General features: G+C 39.6%; 1 protein-coding gene across 3 annotated transcripts in view; it reads right to left on the bottom strand.

Annotated features, from left to right (window-relative positions):
• The window catches only part of LOC103268656 (zinc finger protein 248), a 36,839-nt gene extending 33,891 nt beyond the window's left edge, over positions 1 to 2,948 (bottom strand). Inside the window, exons 1-3 of one of the 3 annotated variants that reach the window (XM_021716674.1) lie at positions 2,389 to 2,442; positions 1,132 to 1,233; positions 995 to 1,036 (exon numbers count right to left, since the gene is read on the bottom strand). In XM_021716674.1, coding sequence (XP_021572349.1) covers positions 995 to 1,009 — 15 coding nt within the window. In that variant the 5' untranslated portion in view covers positions 1,010 to 1,036; positions 1,132 to 1,233; positions 2,389 to 2,442. Of the gene's footprint in view, positions 1 to 994; positions 1,037 to 1,131; positions 1,234 to 1,988; positions 2,036 to 2,388; positions 2,443 to 2,849 lie in introns of those variants that run through there. The other 2 variants (XM_008066244.1, XM_008066245.2) reach the window with 2 other exon arrangements.
• Positions 2,949 to 21,779: the final 18,831 nt, after the last annotated feature.

Below are 21,779 nucleotides of genomic sequence, written 5' to 3'. Positions count from 1 at the left end.
TAAATGTCACCCTACCTAGAAGAGCAACAGGAACAGAGGATGGAAGTATAAATGTTTACTTACATCTTTTCTATCACTTTTTGAATATGTTAACATTTTACTAATTCAAAAGCACTTAATTAAGGGGAGGGGGGACAAAACTCATGAAATCAATCCAGAAAAATAGACTGACGAGCAGGAGGCTAAGGATGGAAATCAGTGATAAGCAATATCTGGGGCAAAATGCAAAGAGGGCTTCATGAAGGCTGGAGAGGAAATTGAAGTTAGGAAAGGATAGCTCGGAGGGTGGTATCAGAGACACTAACAGAGGAGACTTTTAAAACAGAGACCTTGGTTAAAAATATCAAATGCTGCAGAATGGTAGAGTAAGGCAAAGACAAAAACATCAACTGGCCTTGACTATGATTTGGTGGCCTTTTCCAAAACTGAATCAAGTGAGTGGTGGTGAGGGGCAATGCTGCATTCATCAGGTTGAGATGGAAATGAGAAATGCAGGAGCATAAACCGGACGTGGCTGTGACTCAACCTAGAAATACAAATGAGCTGACACAGACACTTCTGTTTTCAGAAAATGCAGACCCTCCATTCTTTCACATCTTCAAGGCTTTATTTCTGGATAAAGCAGGATCATCAGAGACCTTGTCACTCAAACCTCAATGTTTGGTTCCCTGAAAAGTACGTACACTGAATTCTGCTCTGGCACTGTGCTCTTTTTCTACCAAGAAATGATTATAGATAATTTATTGCATTTATATCAGGGTTGTTAATAGAAAGACCAGAGAAAATGTTACAATTACTTGGATAATTATGTAAAATTAAAAGTCCCACATTTAATTTGCCAACTGCCCCACTTTGTATTTGCTATTCTAGCTTTATTTCCCTTAATGTAAATTTGTTTCTTATTTTTATTTTTCCATTTAAAAAATATAAATCCTTATAAACTTCAGAAAACCCATTTTAAAACAAAGTGGAAATAAATTAACAGAAAACTCACCTGGGATTCGTTCATTTTCTGCTTTTAGTGGAGGAGAGAGAGCTGAAGGAGAAGGAAGAAAATGTCAGATGAGACTTGGCCTGCCTTGTAGTTTCTGGATTCACCTGTCTATACAGCTTTACACACAAGATACTTACATGTCCATGTGTGGCTCCGATATATGTTCAACTTAGACATTACACTTTTCACTGAGTGAATGTAAACATTTGTTTCTTATTGATTTATTACCAATTTAGGTTCTGTGACACAGAAAAATTAAAAACACGAAAAGATGAGTTTAACAAATTACAGTAATCTAAAGGACAAAACACTATGGATTTGTCAAAATTTGTTGTAGGAACAAAAAACTGACCTCAGGCCATACTGTTTACCTATTTACCTGTAAAAAACCATTTATCCCTTGAGGTCAGACAATCCAAGAAACCTCTGAAAAAGGGATGGGGATGTGTAAGGTAAGATAAATTTTTAAGAATTGTCTGTTTTAAAAAAAAAAAATTGTTTGTTTTAACTTGCTAACAATTCCTCAAAAGGCTCGCTTAGTGAGAAACTAACTTTGATCCAAAAGTAATAAAATGGAGAGCAGTGGCCCAGGAAATCTGCAGACCTGACTTCTAACCTTGGTTCTGCCAGTCACAAATTACAGGATCTGAATCAGTCACCTTCTCAGACTTATTTTTACCCTCCTTCTTTCAAATAAGATAGAAATAGATAACCCAGAGAGGACCTGTCTGTACTACCATCCCGTGGAGCAGGGATGAGCCAGAAGAGCAGGAAGCTCAGCCTCTCTTCTAGATGTCACCCTGGGATAGGCCACTGAGAGCAGCTAGCCTGCGTAAAAAATGAACAGGATATGAAGGGTGTAGGGGTGTTTAGGGAGGGGTAATGACAGCATTTCCTTGGCTGTGGCTAAACCCAACCATGCCCTCACAAACTCTCCAAAGGGGTGACATTCCCTCTGCAGCCTGCGTGCCCACCACTCTCAACTCCAGCTCACCTCTCGCTTCTTAAATTTGTCCCAGACCTTCCACCGGCACACAGACTTCGATGGTTTCAGGATACCGTGTCATGATTATGCATAATAACAAATGAACAGTTAACAAATAAATAACTTAGGATATAGGGACGTCAGAACCAGGAAAGGGCCTTATAGTGACTAGCTAGGTCAGCCCCTTCTCCTTCCCACTTCACAAACACTGAGGCCCTAGGGCCGGTCCAAGTTCCAGCAGCAAGGGACGTCTTCCTGGAACTCTATCACATAAGCAACAAACAAATTTTTTAAATGAAGCGCTCAAAACAATACAAGGAAGCAAGTATTCTTGATATCCCTATTTTACAGAGAAGGAAACCGAGTCTCCCGTCGGTTATTTTGTCTGAGTAATTCATTTGTAGCAGACCTGGCGCAGTAGCTCTCCCCGTAGCCCCGCCCTCTCCCCGTAGGCCCAGCGCACGCAACACGCACACGTCACAAAGTCACGCGCACGCGTACATAGCCTGCACGTCACACACGTTTGAGCGCGCCCTGTCCGCCCCCCCATACACACCCCCGTAGCTCCGCGCCCTCCCTGCGGGCCGGCCGCACGCGGCACGCACGCGCATTTCCCACGTCTGGCCACACGACGGCGCCGCCCGTTGGGCGTAGGGGCTGGACACGTGCGACCCCTCGAGCCGCGGCACTAGGGTTGTCTCGCTGGACCCTAGCTCTTTCTGACAGACGCCTCCGCCCCGCCGTTCCTTTAACTATGCGGACGCCGCAGGCGCCGGGGTCCCGCCCCACCGCTGGGTTCCTGCTGCCGCCCGCCCGCAACCCGGTCCTCGCCGGGGTCCCTCGACCCTCACCCAACCCTTCGTGGCTCACCCGTCCTTTTCCGCCGCGCGAACCCGGAGGCCACAGATTGTTTCCCACGAGGGACGCGAGACTGGGAAGGATGAGCCAGGAGGGGAAGGCGGGGATGCACATGCGCAGAGGGAGCGCGGCGGAGAGCTGGAGCTGGGCTCCTTGCTGCGGGGCCTGTAAGCAGCTCAGCTTCCCTGAAGCGGTCCCTCGGACGTTATGGCCTGCTCTCGGTCCACTCCTCGGTTGTGAAGGCTGATGATAGTGCCCAACTAGTAGGATTATACGGGCATTGAAGGCGTTTATATTGTAAAAGCACATAAATTGTTCAGTTTGTTTCCCAAGAGTCCCCTTGCAAGTATACACAATGCTCGCTCTGGTTATCAGCCTCTTTGGGTTGACCGTCCCCCCCCTCCCCCTCCCCCTATCCCTCTCCCTCACACACACGGAGGAATAGCGGAGCTTAATTTATCTTTTCCTCTGCCCCTCCCTTTTCACATGTAAAATGAATGCTAATCAAAGACTCACAAGAATGTAACCATTTGCCTCATTGCCTAGCCACCGCCCCCCCCCACTCCCGCGCGCCTCCTCCCACTCCTGCTTGCTCTTTTTCCTTTAAATATTGACGTCCACAAAACCCTCTTTGTAAAATGCACAGGCAACATAGCCTATCGTAACTTATGTTTCTTTTCCCAGGTGCAATCTCAATCTTAGAAAAATTAACTTCAAAATCAATTGGGATCTGCCTCAGTCACTTTTTAGCTTACACTCGCAATTTAGGGCTAAATCATAATAAGATAAAATTGTTTATGTGTGGCGATCAAAGCAACTCTGTCTTGAATGCTAATCTGCTATTGTTGATTTCTGACTAATCCTAGTTCTGGGAAGGCCTTTAAGTCCCTTTTATCAATTGTTCCTAGTGGGAGGAGGTACATACTGTAAATCCTGCTCTTAGGTCAAACAACCTTGATATCATCTTGCTTCAGTTGTCCTACACATCCCTTCTGAAGCACCCCTTCCTATGGGTAATGGTTTGGGGTTCTGCCATCTTGCCATGGCTTAAGATACAGACATGGCTTCTGTTCCTAAGTCCCTATTGAACGGGCATAACATGGATTTAATATACCCAATGAGCAGCCATTTTAACATTGCCTAAATTTCATGTTTTTTGGACAGTTCACGTAACTTACCCTCTAATCACTAAGGACAGAACTGGTTTCTCAGAGGTAGCTATTGATAATTGTTTTACAACCCCCCTCCCTAGCTTGTTTTGTACTAGTTAGCTTTTCTATTTCAAGAATTTGCCTTCACCCGTAAGACCCAAGTTAACCAAATCAGCTCTTCGTGTCCTAGGTCACACAGACCCCCCACAACCATGGCAGCAATCATATGACTAGCCCACCCATCTGCCTGCTGTCCATCATCTGATATCAATACCTTTGCTTACCTTTGTGATAACATGGAGCAGACCAACATTCAATCATCTTAACAACCTTCCCCTTGGCGGGGGGGCACACCTCATCAACAAGGGTACCTGCGTGATGAACATTTGTATACCTAACCCTGAATTTTGCCCCACATCTTTAAAATAAAAAAGGAGGGGTAGGAAACAACAACCTTTCCTTAACCAAAGGGAAGGATTAAAAGTATTCAACCTCAAGCAACCTTGCCTTACTAGACTCTGGTGTGGCCATGTGCTCTTTGAGCTTTGGCCATTGCCATGTTTCCTGGCTTTGGTCCTCTCCCCTAATTTAGGGAGGTGAATCTTCTCTTTCTCTCTTTCTCTCTCTAATTTATGTTCTAAATAAACTATATTTTCCAATCGAACTTCTGTGTAATTCTTTGCAACTTTTGTGTGGCACAGGATAGCAAATATCCACATCCCCAGCGGGCCTGACCTAACATTCTGGAGGTCCCTGGCGGGCAGTGTGACCTAACACCTATAAAATGTTTCTTTCTGAGAAATGGATATGTCAGCCTCTTGATACAGAAACCTGCTAGTCTGTAAGTATTGCCACAACCCCTCGAGAAGGACATGGCAAGGGTTCAAGCATTCCTGTGCATTCCTGAGAGCTAATAAAAGGTGTGCTTCCCCTTATCTCCTATGCACTCCCAGTAAGTTGCTTCAGGGGATCCTTGATTTCCCTGCAGACTATGCTCAATAAACAGAAAGATGTAAATCCCCATTTACTCCCTTTTCTTAGTAGTCACAGGTTTGAATAGTATAGTGTCAATGTAATTGTAAGTTTTGTGATTTATATAACCTTTATATCAATGTAATTGTAAGTTTTGTGATTTGTATAACTTGTGTAATGCATGGATGTCTTAGGCCTTGTAAACTCCCTTTACTTTATGGCAAGCTTGACTAACACTTCTGCTGGGCCTTACTGATAAAAACTGTGAGATGGCCAGGCATGGTGGCTCACGCCTGTAATCCTAGCACTTTGGGAGGCAGAGGCGAGATTGCCCTGGTCCTATGGTGATGGGAAAATGTATAAACACTGTTAAGTGTAATAAATACTCAAAAGGGGGATTATTAACATTTCTAAGAGGCGATTCAGGACACTCCCACTCTCCTTTCATATTGTGGACAAGAGAGCTCCCAGGTCTGATAGAGCATGGTATTCCAGGCCAGTGAGGCCTCACAAAGTGTCATGGTGTTGTCACAGGACAGGAATGTTGCATGTGTCTTACTTGGTTATGGGGATTTACGTTTGTTCCTCTCAAACATCTATCCTATCACCCTTAGCCTAAAACTCCCCTTCTATCACTAAACTTTCTGTTTCTGGTGGAAGGTAAACATGGGTGTTAAAATCACTGCAGCAATTTTGCTGTTTGGATCCTGTGCCATATGCCATGTTTGATTCATGTTTCCATCTTAGGGAACTTGTGAAAGATCAATGTTACGTGAAGATTGTGAAGGTGGAAAAAGACAATGTAGAAGTGAAGTGTCGGGTATGGTCTGGATGTGGACTATTTCTCCTTTCCCCCTTCCCTCAGGAGCAACCCCTGGCCAAGGCTGGTCTCTGAAGGATGTGCATATTCCCAGTAACGAGTCATGGGGGTGTGGGTAATTGAGCAGAGTTGAAAGCAATGTGGTTGTTATGTTTAATCAATATAGTTTTAAACATGGGATAGAAATTTGATTGACTTGTTTGCCTATAAAACTGTTTACACTATTGCCCCAAAGTGCAATTTCTTTCAGCACTAACCAGGCACTATTGGTTATGGGCAGACCCTTTCTCACTGACCCGCTGCCATCAGTGCCTCTCGTAAGTTCCAATAAACAAATGTATTTCCCTGCTGGACTTCCGGGTGACTTATTTGGGATAAGTAAAGAACCTTACATGCAAGCCCTCTCAGCTTTGGGGTTGCCGTGTTAAAACCACTAATGTTAGCATTTTACATACTCGGACATTTGTCAAAACTAAGAAAGCAACATGGATATAATATTATAAACTACAGAGTTTATTCAGAAATCTCCAGTTTTCCACTAATGTCCTTTTCCTGTTTCAGAATCCAACCCAGGATACTACAGTACACTTAGTCTTGACCAACTTTTAGTAGTTTCTTGGTCTTACCTTGTCTTTTATAATCTTGAGATGTTTGAAGAATAGTGGTCCTTGAACAACACAAAGTGTACCTGGTTAACCACCAGGGGAAGTAAGGGCCAGTTAGAAGCCCAAACTTCACCTGCATGCAGACTACTTATATAGTTACCCTCCCTCACTTGTAACCCACTTCTCTATAATTAATAAAAGAAAAAGTCCTTGAATTTGAGTTTGTCTGCAGTATTCTCCTGATCAGATTGAAGTTGTGAATATTTAGGAAGCATGCCACAAAGGAAATGTGCCTTTCCCACAGTGTGGTATCAAGGGGCACCTGATAGCCTAACTTTTAGTGGTCAATTGACCACGATTACCTGTATCAAAGTAACTTATATGTGGCCTGAGGCTACCTCCATACATTGAGCCCCTATGTAAGGAATCACAACCTACTTTAATATGTAAACAGACATAATGCCTAACAGGTGTATACTTTTATAACCAATAGCTGAGTCACAACCAATTATAGCAGCTGAATTTTAGCCAGTCGCCGTCTTTCAACTGCTCAGACCATGTCCAAATAAGGCAAATGCTGGGCTGTAACCAATCAAGCTATTTCTGTACAGCACTCTGTTTTCTGTATATAAATATTCCCTGCCTACCTTGTAGAATGGAGCTCTTTCTGGTTCCAAGTACTGTCTGTTTCAAGAATTGTTCTTTGCTAAAACAAACTCTGCTAAATTTAAGTTGTCTGAGACTTTCTTTTAACACTTTGGTAAGGTGGTGTCTAACAGGTTTCTCCACTGTAGAGTTACTATTTTTTCCTTTCCAGTCTATACTTAGAAGTGCGTCACTAAGTCCAGCCCACACTCAGGTGGAGAGGAAATAAGTTCCATTTTGAATTTGTGGCTACATTTTAAAATTGCCACATTGACTAGTAAATTCAGGGAGAGATCCTTTGAGACTATGAAAATGCCCTATTTCTACTTTTGCACTAATTTTAGCTTTCATTGGTGTATTTAGAGTGCAACAATCATTATTGTGGTACTATAAATAGTGATTTTGTTTCACTTGATCCTTTATTAGTTGGGGTTCTTCTGTAAGGGGGACTTTTCATTTCTCACATTTATTTATTCAATCACTTATTTATATCAGTATGGACTCATGGATATTTATTTTGTTCTTAACCATTGTTGCATGACTTCTCCGTTTTTCACCAACCCCTGGAACTCACTGATCTGTTCTCTGTCTTATAAATTTACCTTTTTCAGAATGTCAAATAGATACAGCTTCTGGGTTTGGTTTCTGTCACCAAAATTCATTTAAGATTTATTCATGTTGTTGCTCCTTTGATTAGTTTAGCTCCTTTTTTTCCATGCTTTCAATTTCATACAATACTATTATGCTATTACATTGCTCAAATTTTTCCAGGTTTGGGCATTGAGAGATATCATAGGTTAGCTTTTGGCTTCCTTTTAACATTTACCTATACTTTTAAAAAAGCATTTCCTTACTTTCTGACACCACAAGATGCTCCAGACTCATCTTCCCTGTGCTAGAATCAGGTATTTTTTTCCAGGGAGCCCTAGTGTCTTTTATCAGAGAATTCAAGATCTGAGCTCTAGGTGTGTTTACCACTACTGGGGGTATGTGTTTCTAGACTCAGCAAACAGAACTAAGAGATAAATGTATGTTTACTAACCCATGTTAATAATCTGTATTACTATGTCTATGTTTCTGTATCTCTAACTGTACATATTAAAATTAATAGGAGTTCACACTGATATCTCTTACTCTAACCAAGGGTTCATTCCAGCCTTCTTGTCCATGTTGCCTCCTCCTCCTCCTCCTTCTTTGTCTTTTTTTTTGAGATAGGGTCTCACCCTGTGGCCCAGGCTAAAGTGCAGTGATATGATCACAGTTCACTGTAGCCTCGAATTCCTGGGCTCAAGCAGTCTTTCTGCCTCAGCCTCCCAAGTAACTAGGCTATAGGTGCAAGCCACTATGTCTGACTAATTTTTCCTTTTTTTCCTTCTTTTTTTGTACAGTCAAGGACTCACTTTATTGCCCAGGCTGGCCTCAAACTCCTGACCTGAAGGGATCCTCCTGCCTCAGCCTCCCAAATGTTGGGATTACAGACCATGCCTTGCACTAGTATACATGTAAAGTAGTTTCAAAATTGTTAACTCCATGAGGATTTAACAATTGGGTTAGAGTGTTTATGTGTATAGTTCTTTATGTTGTCACTCCTTTTATAGTCAGTATCCACTCAAAATGTTGTTTTACAAAGGTCAGCTCATTTTTCCCTACCCTTTCCATTCATACATACATACATCTGTAAAATAGTGATTTGTCACACTCTGCATTCCATCCACATCCTGTCTGATCTTTCATTTGAAAACAAGGGGAATCCCCCCAAAACCTGGGATTATCTTTTGGAGGATAGACTCTTTGTAATACAGGCTTCCCTAGCTAGGTAAGTGTTCTAAAAACCCACCAGCATCAGTGTACCAGGTAGCATTGTTGTGAAAGGTTACATTCTGCTTCAGTGAATTTTTTTTGGAGATTCTTTCAACATGTTTCCCCATTTCATGATAGGTGATTTACAAGCACACCTGCCCATCTATCTGATATCTCTTACTCTAACCTGAGGTTCATTAGAAGTGGGTCACTAAGTCCAGCCCACACTCAAGGGAGGAGGAAACAAGCTCTTGAGTGTTCAGCATTGAATATTCAATAGTTTTTGACCAAAAACCGGCATGACCCCTGTGCTCCACCCTCCCTATTTACCTGATCTCACCCAGAGAGACTTTTTTGTTTGCTTGTTTCCCTGATGGAAAAAAAAAGTCTTCAAAGGGAAACGTTTTGCTGATGTGGAAGAGGTGAAACAAAAAATGGCAGAAACATTAAAAGGCATCAAAATTAACGAGTTCAAAAACTGTTTTCAGCAGGAAAAGCATCTCAATAGGTGTATTGCATCAAATAAAGAGTAACTTGAAGGTGACTGAAGTGTAAACATGTAAGAAAAAATACACAATTTTTAAAATAATAAATTCCAGGATTTTTTGGGTCCCCCCTCATAAAGTTAAGTTCACACTTGATGGTGCAGGTTCTAGATGAATGCACACTCAAGTATTCATCAGCAGACCATCCGCAAACAGTTCTATCACTATAAAAATTCCCTTAGTGACCTGTTGTTGGTCAACTCCTCCTTTGTCCCCTGCTCCTGGCATCCACTGATTTGTTCTCTGTAAAATAATTTTACCTTTACCAAAATCTCAAATAACGGTGATGTTATGCAGCTTTGGGGTTTGTCCTCTTTGATTTACCAAAAGTTATTTAAGGTTTATTTATATTGTGGTGTGAGGCATTAGTGCATTCCTTTTTATTGCTGGGTAGTATTCCATTAATAGCTATTCCACAGTTTATCCATTCACCTGTTGAAGGACATCTGAATAAAAATGTTCATTCATTTATATTGATTTTCTTTATAAAAAGAAGAAATGTATTTTATATAGTTCTGTAGGCTGGGAAGTACAGTATTAGGGAGCGGCATCTGGTGAGGGCCTTCTTGTTCCATAATATTGCAGAAGGCATCATATGGTAAGAGGGTAAGATTATGTTGAAATTTGGGGGCTAACGTAAGTTTTCAATTCACTTAGGTAAAATGTATGAGTGGGATTGCTGGGTTGTATGGTAACTATATGTTGACATTTATAAAAAAAACTTGTAAAACTGTTTCCAAAGTCCCTGCACTTATTTTGCATTCCTTTTTTTTTTTTTCTTTTAGAGATGAGATCTTGCCAAGTTGCCCAGGCTGGTCTTGAACCCCTGGGCTCAGACAGTCCTCTCACTCTGGCCTCCCAAAGTGCTGGGATTACAGGCATGAGCCACTGTATCCAGCCCTATTTTGCATTCCTACCAGCAATAAATGAAAATTCCTACTGGCAAACATCCACAGCTCCATTTTGTATTTTCAGTTGTTTTCTTTGTTTTCCCATTCTACTAGGGGTATGGAGGTCTTATGGTGATTTTAATTTGCATTTCCCTAATGACTAATATCATTGTGTATCTTTTCACATGCTTATATGCCAGCCATATATCTTCTTTAGTAAAGTGTCGGTTCAAACCTTTGCCATTTACAAATTGCATTGTTTATTTTCTTGTGGCCGTGTTTAAGAATTCTTTATAAAAGTGACTGGTATGGTGGCTCACACCTGTAATCCCAGCACTTTGTGAGGCTAGGGTGGGAGGACTGCTCGAGCCCAGGAGTTCAAGACCAGCCTTGGCAACATAGTGAGACTTGTCTTTTTAAAAAAATCCAAAAATTAGTCAGGCATGTTAATGCACACCTGCAGTGCCAGCTACTTGGGAGGCTGAGGCAAGAGGGTCACCTGAACCCAGGAGATTGAGGCTACACTGAGCTGGGATCATGCCCTTGTGCTCCAATGTAGGTGATAGAGTGAGGCCCTGACTCAAAAAAAAAAAAAAGAATTCTTTATACAGTGCTGTATCAGAAACGTGATTCACATTCCACCAAAAAAACCCCAACAAACAAAAAACCCTGCACTCGTATGTTTATCACAGCGCTATGCACAACAGCAAAAACCCAGAACCAACCTAGGTGTCCAAAAGTGGTAGATTGGATAAAGAAAATGAGGTACTTATACACCATGGAATACTATGCAGCCATTAAAAATAATGAAATGGTGTCCTTTTCAGCAACATGGATGTAGTTGAAAAACCATTATTGTAAGGGAATTAATGCGGGAACAGAAAACCAAATGCTGCTAGTCTTAGTTATAAGTGGGAACCTAGACAGTGGTCCACACAGAAATAAAGGTGAGAAAAACTGACACTGGAGATCCTAAAATGGGGACGAGGAAAGGAAGGACAGAGTTGAAAAACGACCTATTGGGTACCGTGCTACTATTTGGATGATGGGTTCAAAAGAAGAGCAAATGTCACCATCAGGCACTATACCTGTGTAACAAACCTGCATGTGTACCCTCTGAATCTAATTTTTAAAAAAGGCAAACTATACAATTTTTTAAAAAAAGAAATGTAACTTGTAAATATTTTTTTTTACCAGAGGGTGGCTTGCCTCTTCATTCTTTTTTTTCTCTCTTAACAGTATCGTTCCACAGAGCAAAATGTTTTGATGTTATAAAGTCCTATTTAATGTTTCAGTGAACAAGTTTCAGCGGTTTGACTTTATAACAATTATAAATAAACCTGTTAAATTTTTCTGGACAATGCCAGCATTTGGATTTTTTTAAAACAAGTAAATTTCTTATTGATAGCAACTAAATGGTGTTTGTAGCATTTTTATCATATGGTAGATTCCATTCATTCACTATACTTTTCTAACTGAGTTGTCCTACATGCAAGTACATGTTTTTAATGTTGTCTGTCTTCTGTGCTGTTCCTGTAAGTTTGCTATTAAAATACATTAAACTATAAAAAAAATTAAAAAAATAAAGTCCTATTTAACAATTTTGCCTTTTATAAATTGGAATATTGATGTTTATTTTTACACAGAGTGTAAAGTGTAGGTGAACATTCTTTTTTGTTTGTTTGCATATGTATGTTTAAATGTTCCAGTACTATTTGTCGAAAAGACTATCCTTTCTCCACTGAATTGGCTTTGTACCTTTGTCAAAAATCAATTGACCATATTTGTGTGGATTTATTTTTGTACTTCTGTTCCTTTTATCTGTGTTCTATGGTTTAAATGTGTCCTCCAAAGTTTATATGTTGGAAACATAATTCCCAATGCAACAGTGTTGAGAGGTAGAACCTTTTAGAGATAATCCTCATGAATGGATTAATGCCTCTATCTCAGGAGTGGATCTTTTACAAAATGATAAGTTCAGCCTTCTTCCTCTCTCTCACCCATTCCCTTCTGGAATCTTATGACACAGCAAGAAGGCCCTCACAAGATGTGCTCCCCTTGATCTTGAACTTCTTAGTGCCAAGAAGGGAAATAAATTTCTATTCATTACAGATTACCAAGTCTGCAGTATTATGTTACAGCAGTATAAAATGAACTGACAGAATATTGATATTGGAGAGTGAGGTGCTGCTGTAACAAATACCTAAAATGTGGAAGAAGCTTTGGAACTGGGTATTGGGTACTGGAAGAGTTGGGAAGAGCAGGTTAGAAAAAGTTTATATTGCTATGAACAAAGCATTAAGGGCAATTCTGGTCAGGGCTCAAAAGGGAAAATCTGAATCTTTTTAGAGATTAAGTGGGCATGGCAAAAATGCTGTTAGAAATATGGATAGTAAAGGCCACTATGATAAAGTCTCAGACAGAAATATCTTATTGGAAACTATCTTATTGGAAAAATATCTTACTGGTGTAAAGTCCATCCTATTACAAGTGGAACAAATTTGGCTGAATTGTGTTCATGCCTAAGAACTTTACGGACTTTATGGAAACACTGAAGGAGGTGGAGAGCTACTTTTAAAAGCATATAGTAAAATACAAGAGAATAACAATAATTTAAAGATGAAATTTTTAATTAAAAGGGAAGCAGAGTGGAAAGATTTGAAAAACCTGCAGACTGGCCTAAAAGAATGTAAAGGCGTCTTTAGAAGAGCAAACCAAGGTTTGGTCAAGTGACCATTTGTTAAAGAGATTACCACAGACAGAAGGGAACCAGGTTCTATTTATCAAGACAATGGGAGAAAGACTTTGGATACACTTCAGAGATCTTTCTTTTTTTTTTTTTTTTTTTGTTGACTTTTTTGAGTTTCACTCTGTTGCCCAGACTGGAGTGCAGTGGCTGCTCCCGGCCACCGCAGCCTCGACCTGCTGGGCTCCGGCGATGTTTGAGGCTGTTGCTCCAATCTAGGACCTTCAGGACAAGGTTTCTAGAAAAGCCTCTATAGGACCTCAGAATTCACTGCCATGTACCACCTCAAGTGTTTGCTCCCTGCACTCTAGTGCAATGCTGCTTCTCAACCACCCCAGCCACGGCTCAGGCCCAGGTGCAACTCAGGCTGCCTCTCTGAAGGGCTCAAGCAGTCAACCTTGGCACATGGTTCTAATTCTGCAGGTATGCAGAATGCCAGGCTATTTGTCCATGGCAGCTTCCACCTAGATTTCAAAGGATGTATTGGATAGTCGGGGGCCCTGGGCACAGTAGAGCTGCTGCAGAGTGTCCCTAATAAAGCAATGCCAAGTGGAATCATGGGAGTGGGGCCACCCCCAAGACCCCAGAGCTGTAGAGCTAACAGTGTGAATGCCAGCCTGCAAACATGAGACTCCAACCCACATGAGCTATAGCAAGGACTTAGCCCAGCAAAGCCATAGGGCTGGGAGGCTATGAAGTTCTAACCCCTACTTAATTTGTCCAAGAGAGGAGGCATAGAGTGAAAGGTTACTCTGGAGTTTTAAGATGTAACATCTGCCCTGTTGGGTTTTGGACTTACTTAGGGCTTCTAAACCCTTTCTTCTTTCTTATTTCTCCCTTTTGGAATGGGAATGTCTATCCTCTATCCTATACCTGTCCTATCATTGTATTTTGTAAGCACATAACTTGTTTTAATTTCACAGGCTCACAGCAGTATTTGAATCTGAAGATGAGAAGAAGCACACAATTAATCACCTTTTAAAAGTTGTCTAGATATCCATTTTGGACATGGGTTAATGGATTGAAAACAACTGCATTATACTACACTTATAAGCAAACCAACAAACTTTATTTGGAGTAGTAGCCTAGAAAGCAGACTTTTATGGAGATTGAAAAAGGAAGTAGAAGTATGAGATAATATCTGCCTCTTAAGAAATTATCTTAATAGATTAAAATCTTTCATAGAATTTTATTTTAAAGGAGGCACTATTAGTTTAACATTTGACAAAGACAAAAATAACTCTCCGTAAGAATCTGGACTGATAACTAGACCTTGGTTAGTATACTTTTAGTTATAGATGTAAATCTTTCAAGTACACATATTAAGTACAAACCAACCAAATATAAGATAGTGTCAAATCATCCTTCACATTGTTATGTTCTTGAAAAAGAAAAGAGTAAAATACTTATGATTACTTAATAAAAATGCTCCTTAAACCACAACTTCAGAGTACCTTGACTTACATCAAAGAAATACAAATTAAAACCACACCGAGATACCACTTAACTCCAGTCAGGATGGCCATGATCAATAATTCAAAAACAACAGATGCTGGAGAAGATGTGGGGAAAAGGGAACACTGTTGGTAGAAGTGTAAACTACTACAACCTTTGTGGAAAACAGTGTGACGATTCCTAAAAGATCTCAAAATCAACCTTCCATATGACCCCACAATTTCCCTACTGGGAATAAATCTGGAGGAACTCAAATCACCCTATGAAAAAGATAACCTGCACACACATGTTTATTGCAGCATTATTTACAATAGCGAAAACACGGAACCAACCGTGGTGCCCAATGAAAGAGGACAGGATAAAAAAATGTGGTACATATCCGATGGAATTTTACATAGCCATAAAGAATGACAAAATTATGGACTTTGAAGCAACTTGAATGGACTTCCATAATACTGAGTGATCTATCACAGAAACAAAGAACATGTTCTCACTCATAAGCAGACCTTGAACAATTATCATAATGCTATAAGAAAAGGGTTGGCAGTAGTTAGAAACTGCCAGGGGCTGGGGGAGTGGGATTGGCAATAGTGGGAAACTGCCGGGGAGTGGGGGCACAACTCATCAACAAGAGTACCTGCATAATGAATATTTGTTTACTAACCCTGAATTGTACCCCCATCTTTAAAATAAAAAAAAATTTTTAGAAAGGACCTTGACTTATATCAGAAAATATCACATTTTAAATTCCCATTTGTCTATTTATATATCATGTATAAGTAACTGTGGCAACAGGATTATAAATTCTGTTTTAAAAAGATTGTTGCTCTTTTCAACTTTTATTTCAAGTTAGATCCCTGTTATCAGTAATATTTAGACAAACTTCCCCTTTCAAAGTAGTAAAAACTAAAGGCATTAAATCCTGACACATGGCAGCAAGGATCATACAAAATGTAGCCAGAGACCAATGCCATTATGAACATAACAAGGTTTCATATATTTTTTCCCAAACAACTTAAAAATCTATTTTAAAATATTGACTAACTTACCATTGAGTAGGTATCCAAATGTTGAGTTTTAAATTCAGTATTATCTTCTCTCTCTGTAAAGATAAGTTGTTATACAAACATTAAAGGTGCAAAAAGTTAAAACAAACAAACCCAGCTGTGGTGGCTCACACTTGTAATTCCAGCACTTTGGAAAGCTGATGTGCCTTGAAACCAGGAGTTCAAAACCAATCTGGCCAACATTGTGAGATGATCTCTGAAAACAAAACAAAATAAAACCTTTCCTCAATTGTTAATTGAGTTATTTTTGTGGTTGCTATTGAGTTGTAGAAGTTCCTTGTGTATTCTGGATATTATGTCTATCAGATATACAATTTGCAAATTTTTTGTCCCTTCTATAAATTATTTTTTGCTCTATTGATAGTATCCTTTAATACACAGCTTTTAAGTTTAATGAAGTTCAATTTTTCTATTTTTGCTTGTTTTCTATGCTTTTGATGTCATTTCCAAGAAATGAGTGCCAAAATCAATGTCATGAGGCTATTCCCTATGCTTTCTTCTTGGCGCTTTATAGTTTTACTTCTTATATTTAGATCCTTAACCAATTTTGAGTTAATTTTTGTATATAGTATAAGGTAGAGGTCCAACTTTAATCTTACACATAGATATCCAATTCCTCCAACACCATTTGTTGAAGAGACTGTCCTTTTTCCATTGAATGGTTTCAGCATCCTTGTCAAGGATCATTACAATGTATACATGAGTTTGAGCTTTCTATTCAATTCCAATGGCTTATTTGTCTGTCTTTCTGATAGTATCACTATGTTATGATTACTACTGATTCATAATATATTTAAAAATCAGCAAATATGAGAACTCCAACTTTTTTAAAAGATTTTTTTCATTATTTGGAGTTTCTTGAGTTTTCATATGAATCTTAGAGTTGATTTTTCTGTTTTTGTAAAAAATGTCCTTGAAATTTTGATAAGGAATGCATGGAACCTGCAGATTGCCTTGGGTACTATTGTAATCAATATTAGTTTTCTGCCGGGCTCGGTGGCTCAGCCTGTAATCCCGCGCCTTTGGGAGGCTGAGGTGAGTGGATTGCCTGAGCCCGCGGGTTCGAGACCTGCCTGGGCAACGAGACTTCATCTCTACAATAAATCGAAAAATCAGCCGGGCGTGGTAGTGCATGCCTGTAATTCCGGCTACTCGGAAGGCTGAGGCGGAAGGATCGCCGGGGCCCAGCAGGCGAGGCTGCGGTGGCTGGGAGCGGCCACTGCACTCCAGTCTGGGCGACTGAGTGAGACCCTAACTCAAAAAAAAAAAAAAAAAGATTAGTTTTCTAATCTGTGAACATGGGCTGTCTTTTCATTTATTTATGTCTTCTTTACTTTCCTTCAGCATTTTTTTTTTCCTTTTTTTAGTTTTCAGTATATGTCTTTTGTCTCTTTGGTTAAAAATGTTATTCCTAAGTATTTTATTACTCTTGATACTATTGTAAATGGAATTATCTTAATTTGTTTTTCAGATTATTTATTGTTAGTATATAGAAACAACTGATTTCTGTATTGGCATTGTATCTTGCAACATTCCTGTACTTGTTTGTTAGTTCTGACAGTTTATTTTGTGGGGTCATTAAGGTTTTCTACATAAATGATCATGTTATCTTTAATTTTTTCCCCTTTTTTTCTATATAGATGCCATTATTTCATTTTCTTGCTAGTTGACTGGGCTAGAACTTCAAGGTCTATGTTGAATATAAGTGGTGAAAGCAGGCATCCTTTTCTTGTTTATTATCTTGGAGGAAAAACTTTTAGCCTTTTACCATCGAGTATCATGTTTGTTGTTGGGTTTTCATGATGGCCTTCATTAAGTTGAGGTAGTTCCTTCTGTCAAGTGATTTTTTTGTTATGAAAGAATGTTGAATTTTGTCTAAATCTTTGCATCATTTGATATGATTATGTGATTTTTGTACTTCATTCTATTAAAAAAGTGATTGCATTGACTTTCATATGCTGTGCCAGCCTTGTATTCCAGGAATAAATCCCACTGGTCATGTTGTATAATTCTTTTAAGGTAGTGTTGAATTTGGTTTGATAGTATTTTACTGAAGATTTATGCATCAAATTTTTCAAGAATATTAGTGTGTAGTTTTCCTCCTTGCAGTTTCTTTGGCTTTGATAGAATAAAAGTGGCCTCATAGAATGAGTGTTCCCCACTTTTCAATTTTTTTGGCAGAGCTTGAGGAAAATTTGTGTTAATTCTGCTTATCTAAATGTTTGGTAGAATTCTACAGTGAAGTCATTTGTCCTGGACTTTTTATTTTGAGGCAGAGTCTCACTCTGTATCCCAGGTTGGAGTGCAGTGGCACGATTGAGGCTGCTGCAGCCTCAACTTTCTGGGCTAGACGATCCTTCCACCTCAGCCTTCCAAATAACTAGAACTACAGACGCGTGCTACAGTGCCTGGCTAATTTTTTGATTTAGTGTAGAGATGAGGCCTCGCCAAGTTAACCAGGCTGGTCTCAAACTCTTAGGTTCCTCTTGCATCCATTTCCCAAAGTGCTGGAATTATAGGCACAAGCCATCATGTCCAGCTTCTGGAACTCCCTTCATTGGGAGGTTTTGTTTTGTTTTGCTTTTTAATTTACTGATTAAATCTCCATGCAAGTTATAGATCTGCTCAGATTTTCTATCTCTTCATAATTCAGTGTTGGTAGGTTGTGTGCTTTTAAAAATTTATGAGTTGCTTCGAGGCTATTCAATGTTTTGGCGTACAGTTATTCAAAGTATTTTCTTTCAATCCTTTTTATTTCTGTGGCATTAGGTATAGTGTCTCCCTCCTTAATTTTTGATTTTTTAGTGGGGTTTCTCCTTTTTTTGTTGATTTGGCTAATGATTTGTCAGTTGTATCGATTTTTTAAAAATCCATTTACTTTTGTTAATGTTTTTATTGTTTTTCTTTTCTCTAATTTCCTTTATTTCTGCTGTAATCTCTATTTCTTCCTTTCTTCTGCTAACTTTGAGTTTAGTTTCTTCTTTTTCTAGCTTCTTTCAGTGTAAAGTTAGTTGATTTGACATCTTTTTAATGTGTTTACAGGTGTAAGATTCTCTCTTACCACTACTTTCACTGCATCCCAAGAGTTTTGGTGTGTTTTGTTTTCATTTTTTCAAAATGTTTTCTAATTTAATTTTTTACTTCTTTGACTTAGTGGTTGCTTAAGAATGTTTTGTTTACGTTAGGGTATGGCAGGGAGAGGGCAGGGAGGCGCAGGGAGGTGAGCAGCCCTGCCGGGGCTGGCAAGCAGAGGTACGCGCTGACAACCCAGAGATCTGAGTAGATGCAAAGAATTGCAACACACAAAAAGGTTAAGAAAGAAAAGTTTATTTAAAAGTAAATTAAAGAGAGAAAGAGAAGGAAGAAAGAAGATTCACCTCCCCAAGGTGGGGGAGGGGGAACAAAGCCAAGAAACATGGCAACAGCCATGGCTCAACAAGCATATGGCCACACCAGACTCTAGCAAGGCAATGGCCGCTGGCTGCTTGTGGTTGAGTCCTTTTAACCATATCCCTTGATGGGGGAAGATCATTAGGGTGATTGGGTGGTGGTCTGCTTCCACGTCATCACAAAAGGGCAGACAAGCGCATGTACTGATGATGTCAGGGGATGGACAGCAGGCAGATGGGTGGGTTAGTCACATGATTGCTGCCACGGTGGGGCTTATTTGTGTCCTGTAGTTCACAGAGGGCTGATTAGATGGGGGGGGATTCCTGCCAGACAGTTGTTAGACATTTGCAATTCACAAACTCAGACATTTGCAACTCACAAATTCTTATGACTTTGGCCTTGACAAGAAATCAAAAGTTTACGAGATTATTATGCTAAACCATGAATGGTTGGGCTGTCCTGTTCTTGCATCTGATGGAGATTTGCCTAGGGATGATGGGATAGGCTGCTGTTTGTCCTGCAGTAGAATGTCTGAATGCTTTCTGATGGTTATGCTAAGGCAAAAAGACTAAAGAATAAGCTGTTTCTTCTAGCTTTCTATAGGTATCTTTCAGTTTAATTTCTACATATTTGTGAATTTTCCAATTTTCTTTTTGCTGCTGATTTCTAGTTTTATTCCTTGTGATTGGAAAGAATTTGATAGAATTGTAAACTTTTAAGGTATTTTTAAGACATGTTTTGTGTCCTAACACATGCTCTATCCTGGAAAATATTCTATGTGACCTTGAAAAGAATGTGTATTAGGGGGAACCCCCCCAAAAAAACTGAAATTTCTGTTTGGTGCAATAAACCTATTAAGATACTTTTTCCACTGCTTAAATGTTTTTTGAGCTCATTGATTTTGATGACTTTTAGTGTTTTTGTCATTTTTTTGTTTTACCTCTTCCATATCAGCAAAATGTTTCAGAGAACTTTTTCATCTGGGGGAACAACAAAAAAGTTACTCAGGGCGAGATGGGGTGAATAGAGAGGGTGGGGCACGGTATCATGCTGTTTTTGGTCAAAAACTGCTGAATACTCAGCACAGTACGGGCAGGTGTGTTGTCCTACAGTGCCCTCTCTAGGCACACCACTTTCTTAGCACCCCAGTGCGTTCACCAAACTGGAAGATCTCTGAACTTCATCATTTAGGGCTTGTTTGTTTTTTTAATGCAGCTTTGTTTGACATAAAGATATAGGTATAATTGGCTATGGCATTGGCCATTGGTGGTGTCATGGTGGAAGAACCAGTCACCTGTTGCCACACCTCAGGATATTTCTTCTGCAGATCATAATGCAACCTTCTCAAAACTTCCAGATAAAAACTTTGGTTGACTGTTTGATCCAGAGAAACAAATTCTTAGTGTACTACAAGGGCCTGACCTCCAAAAGATAATGCCAGGTTTTTTGGGGGTCCCCTTCCCATATTCTGTTGTCATCAGGTGGAGTGTTCTTTATATGTCTGTTAGGTCCAATTGGTCAACATTGTTGAAATTCTGTTTCCTTACTGATCTTTTGTCTGTTTTTTCTATTCATTATTGAAAATGAGGGTATTAAAGTCTTCTATTATTGTTTTTCTATTTCTTCCTTCAATCATTTCAATGTTTGCTTCATATATATATATATATGTATTTATATATAGAATACAGTCCATACGGTGGTTATATCACCTTATCAACTGGAGTACAGTACTTAAGTGTAATTTCTTTTGACTTTAGTCTTACAGACACCACTCATTTCTATAATGTCAGGTCAACACTTTTCTCCCCATCTCCTTCAGTGAGGTTTCATACACCACTAAGATTTCATGCACTAAGATTATTTTATTATATTCTGATTCTATTCTAAGGTTTCTGCCTATTTTTTAAAAATTGCCTACATTAACACTCTCTCTTTGTGCTATAAAGTTCTATATCTTTTGACAAATGCCTAGTGTCTCATAGCCACCATTATTGTATCATACAGAATAAGATTTCCTGCTCTAAAAAAATCCCATTTCAGCTGGGCTCAGTGGCTCAGCCTGTAATCCTGCACTTTGGGCGGCTGAGGTGAGTGGATTGCCTGAGCCTGCGGGTTCGAGACCCGCCTGGGCAACTTGGTGAGACCTCATCTCTACAATAAATCAAAAATATTAGCTGGGTGTGGTAGCGCATGCCTGTAGTTCCAGCTACTTGGAAGGCTGAGGTGGAAGGATCGCCGGAGCCCAGCAGGTCGAGGGTGCAGTGGCCGGGAGTAGCCACTGCACTCCAGTCTGGGTGACAGGGTGAGACTCCAACTCAAAAAAAAAAAAAAAAAATTCCCATTTCACCTATTCAGTCCTCTCCCAAGACACCAGCAACCACTTATATGCTCACTGTTTCTACAGTTTTGTCAGGTAAGTGAACTCTTACCTGTTTATATTGGCTACTTTCATTTAGCAATGTGCATTTAAGATTCATTTTGTTTTTGCATGACTTGATGCTCATTACTTTGTTTTGTTTTCTAATCACTGAATAGTGTTTCTGAGTATTTTTACTCACAACATTTTAACACCAAATGAAAGGGTTTTTTCCTCTTCCTGACACCAGATATGTGGTTCCCTATCAACACCATTTTTCCAACTCTATTACCAACTGGGTGTCCAACAATTCAATTCAATTCAATTCAATTCAATTCAATTCTCATGCTATCTACAGTTTAGGGGGCTCAGTTCCACAAGACCGTCACCACTTTAGACATCAATCATGAGCCCCAGGTCACTCATACTTCTGACTGACTGGTTATAAATCAGAGGTTCCTATGAGCTCCTCCTCAGGTTTGGTAATTAGATAGAATGAC

Source organism: Carlito syrichta, unplaced genomic scaffold (genome assembly GCF_000164805.1).
Source record: "Carlito syrichta isolate Samal-C Ts95f unplaced genomic scaffold, Tarsius_syrichta-2.0.1 Scaffold308870, whole genome shotgun sequence".
Lineage (NCBI taxonomy): Eukaryota > Metazoa > Chordata > Mammalia > Primates > Tarsiidae > Carlito > Carlito syrichta.
Note: the sequence above shows the minus strand (reverse complement) of the source record. Positions and strands in the feature narration are given on the sequence as shown.